At 34.6% G+C, this 6006-nt stretch overlaps 1 protein-coding gene across 1 annotated transcript in view; it reads right to left on the bottom strand.

The window, feature by feature from the left end:
* Positions 1-19: 19 nt before the first annotated feature.
* The window catches only part of LOC106463229, a 23465-nt gene continuing 17478 nt past the window's right edge, over positions 20-6006 (bottom strand). Inside the window, exon 7 of the mRNA XM_013923223.2 lies at positions 20-2800. Coding sequence (XP_013778677.2) covers positions 2382-2800 — 419 coding nt within the window. The 3' untranslated portion in view covers positions 20-2381. The remainder of the gene's footprint in view (positions 2801-6006) is intronic.

A 6006-nucleotide genomic window follows, 5' to 3' on the forward strand; every position in this document is an offset into this window, starting at 1 on the left:
ATTCTAAAGTAGTAAAAGACAAAGAAAATTTAAATACTTTTTTTTTCTTCTTCTTTTGTAAACAAATAAAATCGCAAGCACATCTAGATGGGTTTAGCAAACGCTGATTTTATCGTAACATGTTGTATTTTCGTTTTAAAAAAAAATCCTCTTTTGATCGGAAGTGCAATCCTATATTTGAAGAGCATTTTGATCGGAAGTGCAATCCTATATTTGAAGAGCATTTTGATCGGAAGTGCAATCTTATATTTGAAGAGCAGAGCAAAAATACCCCTCCCCATAATATCCAAACGTTATGCTTATGGTCGTTTTTTATTTGTATTTTTTTAACGCTTTTGTTTTTTGTAGTTTGTATGTTTTTAGCTAAGCAGAAAGCAACACAATTGGCTATCAATGCGTTGCCAACTACGGGTGTTGAAACCCGGTTTTTAGCATTTTAAGCCGTCAGACTTATTACTGAGTCACCAGGGGGGGGGGGATTTCACAACACACGTAATATTTTTGTTGACGTATAATTAGAGAAAATATATGAGATACGTTGAGAAATGTAACTTAACTAGTTGACATTTACACAATATATTTTACTCTGTTTTAATATTTACAACTTGACGTGAGGGGTCAAAACCGCACGACAACGCGTTATATTACTTTTATGGGGGCCCTAGGGATACATGCTAAGTCTGGTAAAATCGGTCCAGAGGTTCGCCACTTAAAAGCGGACACATACAGACTTGTATCAAATATCGATTTGCATAAGATGAAAGCAGAGCACAGATAGCCCATTGTGTAACTTTGTGCTTAATTACAAACAAACAAACAGACTCCCAAAGGTATATTTTAACAGTGCAAATGACAGAATCGTTGACTCTTTATACTGTGGGGTTTTATGGGGGGGGGGACATTCTCTGCGACCACGGACCCAAATTTTTTTAACCGATTACTTAAACAGTATCAATGACATCATAATTCCTAATAGTATCATTGAAAATTACCGCACTGCAGACGACAAACAGTCCGAAAATTACCTTAACTGCCTGTGGTGCTCAGTTTGTTTATTTGTTGGATTTCGCGGAAAGCTAATCGTGGGCTACTTTAACTGTGGTGCTCAGAGCGTAAATATTGGATAGTGAACGACTTGAAACGAACATTGAAAGAGAAGCTCACTTGGGACACTTGGTCCTGCTAGGAGGTGTCATAATGAAGTAGAGAACGTTCTTATGACAGACGGTGGGTCTGTTCATTTCTTTAAAAGGGTGACTAACACCGAAAGAATATCTAGCATTGATACTTATCACACCCATCCCCACAGTGGCTCATTTATACTCTAATAAGGAAAAGGTCCTCCAAATACTTAAGTGTTCAATACATCGAGCTCTTATTCCTCAAATCGAGCATGACAGTGATTTCAGCCATCTTTATTGGTCAGCCCAATCACCGGATCTTAATTACCTTTCAGTCTCATGAGGATCAGTTTGGACATTACATTCGCTACGTGAATCCTCTCTTAGTATTGGAGACCCTATAACTCCTCCTTCAAGAACCTTGTGCACACATGGAACCTTGGCTATTGCCACAAAGGATAGCCCAGCCTAATATTAGACGAGGCGTAAAACAAAGTGGCCGCACGATGTATGTTGACAATTGTTTCACAAACTAACAGGTTTTGTATTCAAACAGTAAATAATTGTGGACTATAAAAAAATTTTAAAATAACCAAAGTTCTCTGTCCCGCGCCGTGGTTCTCTAAGAGCAAAGTTGGTTCTTTGGTGCAGCAGCTTTCATAACAACGGCCTTTATCGCAAATGTTGCTAACAATGTTTAACCTATAATTAATTCTAATAGTGTTCAAAGTTTTCTCAAGCGAATATATTTAACTAACAAACGAAAATTATTGGTGCTGTTACAAAACGTTATTTGTAAAACTTGTAAAAAAATAAAAGTACCGGCTCGTCCGCCAAAAAAGCCATAACTTTCCGGGAAGCAACCAATACTGAACAATTAAAGTAAAAATCTTAATCAACTATACAGTTTTATAAATTTTAGTTTAGTAAGTTTTACAATTAGAGAATATTTTTAAAATGTCAGGTACAGTCGTTTCTTTCTATTTGTTCATAAACTCTGGATTAAAATATTTACGAAACCTAACATGAAACATCACTTTGCTTCACTTTGTTACTCTAAAATAAATAAATATATTTATATCTATATTAGCAAATCCTTAAAGAGTAATTTCACGAGGAATATAAATACTTTTTTTTCACAGAATATCACCACAAAAATACAACAAAATACATTTTCTGGTACTTTAAAAGTTACAAATCCATAAATATATAAATGCTTTGCTCTGCCGCCATTTTGTTTAGGGTTAAACGTAGCTTTTATCATCGGAAACAGCTAGTTGACGTACCAACTGTTTCATTCCACGAAACTACCACTTCTGTCGGTGGCCTTTTGATCCCTTTTCGCTTCTTCCGTTTGAGTTTTTTGAAATCTGATATTCCAATATGATGGAGGGCTTGTTTCCGGTCGCTACTGCCTCGTTCTCGTCTCCAGCTGCTCCTTTTCTTAAGCCTACCCCCTGCTGTTGCATCAGTTTTGGGCGGGAAACGACCATACAAATAAGTGAGAGTGCCAAACATCACGAAGCCTAGAAGTGAAGGAATGAAAGCCATTCCCTTTACGGACAATGGGTAGTTAAGATAACGAGAATTCATTAACATGTCGTCTTCCACGCAGGTCCTGTTTGTCTCCAGAATAATGGTATTAGCTCTCACCTCATAAGTCCAAAGAGTCGTGTTACCTGCTCAGGCATCAATAGAATAATGCAGCAATATATATTGGTATTTACAACACACACACACACTGGTACATAAGGATATTCGGAAAATTATATATTAACTTTAAAATGTTTATATTATCTAACAAAAAAAAAATACTGCTCCAGCATAAATAGTAATTATTTTTTCGGGAAGAAAACTTCATAAATCTTTTCTAAATCTCTTACATTAATGTCAAAGATGCGGCAAAAAAATAATAACCACGAAAACAATAATTAACTCTTTACTTTCTTCATTCTATATATATATACATATATATATAAAGCTTGAATTCAACAACACATACTTTTAACCAAGTAATTTTATTGTGACTTCAGGAAAACCAGAGAGATGGCAGCACCTATCCAAGTGTCCAAAAAATGGACAAAGCATGTGAGAGATTATTGTTATGACAAGGGTCAGGGGAAGAGCGATAACAGGAAAACCCAATGGTGGCTTATAATTCTGCTTAAAGTTAGGATTTTGTAAGATTTGGTAAGGCTTTTAGTTATTTAACATTTCAGTACTATCATGATAAAATAGTCAGTTTTTTAAGTTCTAAAGGAGGCGACGTCTGTTTACCTGTTTTACATGAAAGGCGAAAGTCAAGTCTAAGAACAATAGTTTAACGTAACTATTGACAAAATGTATTTTCAATATATCCAAATAGAACATTCGAAGTATGTATGTAGTAAAAAACAACAACAACAAGACAATGACACCCAAAAGTGAGTCTTAAATTATGTTAATTTATGTAACTTATATAATATATTGAGGAGAGAATGTTTATTTCTTTCATAAAAGAGATCGAAGTCGTTAAGAATATGTTATAATTCCAAATAATAAACAATGATGAAATTATGTTAATTACATACTTAAGTGTAGGGCCCGGCATGGCCAGGTGGTTAGGGCGCTCGACTCGCAATCTAAGTTTTGACACTAGATAAATTGATAAATTTTTTGTTGTTTTTTTTTAGTGCTATGCTATACAATAGTCTATTTGCACTCTGTTCATCGCGAGGAGTCAAACACCGGATTTTAACGTTGTAAGTTCGTGAACTTAACGATGACCCATCGGGGGACAGTTTTGCCACAAAAATGTGATTATTTCATATCTTTCCCAAGATACGCTAAGCATGTCGCGCCATCTGTAGTAAATATACAAAAATATTATATAATCGAAAATTAAAAAAGGGTTAGTCGATGCACGATACTTGTTGTAATTTGTAAAAAAGTGTGGTAGAATTTTAGTATGCTAAATATATTTCAAGATGGCGTGCAATGTATATTATTTACACATATATATCATATAATTATCTTATTGTTATATATACATCTTCAAAACATTTTTAAGACCAACAAGATGGCTTGTATTTCATAAAATATAGCTCATACTTTAAGTCTACTAAAAGGGAGTGGTAAATTAACATCATTTTCTACATGATAAATAAAACTCGTTTAAGACAAAAAATTATAAATACGCGAAGTTGTTGTTTGAAACGTAATATATAAAGCGCCATCTTTTAGTAAAAGATACTATTTTTAGAAGAATATTCAGAAACACTACAGAAATGGAATGCAATAAAACCCGTAATTTTATTTCGAGCTTATTATTGCTATTATTTTTTACTAATACAGATCCCCAACCATTTAATATCTAAATTACGAGTTTGTGTTTTAAATTGCAAAGATGCCAAAGATTAAAAAAATTAAACCATTCAAAAAGTTCATCAATATGTAAGACCTCGTAATTTATTTCATGGTCTCAAGTGTTGAGTCGTTTCTGCTTATTCTTTTTTGCAGAAATAACAGTTGTCATAAAGCTCATTAGGTTTAGTTTCTGAAAGTTTATGCTGACAATAACTGAAAACGCCATTTTGTTAGGACCATCTCGTAGTATCCTTTCCCCTTTAACTGAACAGATGAGTGTTTTACATTTCCAAGTAACAAACTATTTTCCGCGAGTGTTCAAATGAGTCAAGAAAAGGTTAACCTTAAAACCTTGATTGATTTTTTTACCCTATAGCAAGGGATCAAATATTATAATAATCTCTAATAGTCAGACAATGTATCTTGTTTAAAAGGGATCAGGCAGAAGAAAGCAACATTTTAATAAATAAGAAATTATTAAACTGCCAAAAATTGAGGAATTCTTGGATATTTATTTTGTACGAACATGTGAGGAGGTGCTTGAAACTACTTAAATCGACTTCTATTTGAATTTAGCGCAAAGCTACACGAGGGCTATCTGCGCTAATTTAGCAGTGAAAGACTAGAAGGCAGCTTAGTCACCACTCTTTTACCAACGAATAGTGGGATTGACCATCACATAATAACGGCCTCACGGCTGAAATGGCGAGCATGTTTGGTGGGACGAGGATTCGAACCCCCGATCCTTAGACCGCGAGTCAAGCGCCCTAACCACCTGGTTGGTTAAGATAAAGTATGAACGGACGGGGATTCGAACCCCTGGCCCTTAGACCGCGAGTCCAACGCCCTAACCACCTGGTTGGTAGATCAAGTACGAACAGTTAGACAATATTTTCAATATTCTTCTGATCACTATTACAATTAAACACAACCTTCAGTACTTGTCTGTCCCCCCCCCCCCCCAAAATAAGTAGAGTACACGAGCTTTAAAAGAAATCAGAATCTACAGATTAATTACCAAGCAAGTTCTACACTTACAAAACTGACGGTTTACTTGGTATTTATATTAGGAGGTGTTCAGAGTAAGTAACATACGAAATAATAGTGACAAATATAACCACTGTATTAATAACACCGCTGTTATTTCTACTCTTAACGATGTCACTGTTTTTTTTTTCTAATTATGGAAATTACATAACTCACGAAAAATATATTTATTAACTGATACACTTCACGAGTAATGTGTTACTGATTTTAAATATTCATTTCGATGAATAATATTACTTATTGTGAAGTTGCAGTTACCGATGCATTCTTGTCACGTTAAAACGTTACACAAAAATGAAATTAATTCCTTACACGCGTGTTTTCGCTATCCATTTAAAAGCCTGTAACGTGTACTTGTAAAACTGTTCGTCTATCAACCAACTAGTTGCTGAATTAAATTCTTTGAAGAACCGCTTCATAAGTTTCAATGGATATTAAGTTATTTTTTGCCCAATACTCCACCTATAAACTCTATTGGGGCCCGGCATGGCCA

The sequence above is a fragment of the Limulus polyphemus genome, unplaced genomic scaffold, assembly GCF_000517525.1.
Source record: "Limulus polyphemus unplaced genomic scaffold, Limulus_polyphemus-2.1.2 Scaffold1354, whole genome shotgun sequence".
Taxonomy (NCBI): Eukaryota; Metazoa; Arthropoda; class Merostomata; order Xiphosura; family Limulidae; genus Limulus; species Limulus polyphemus.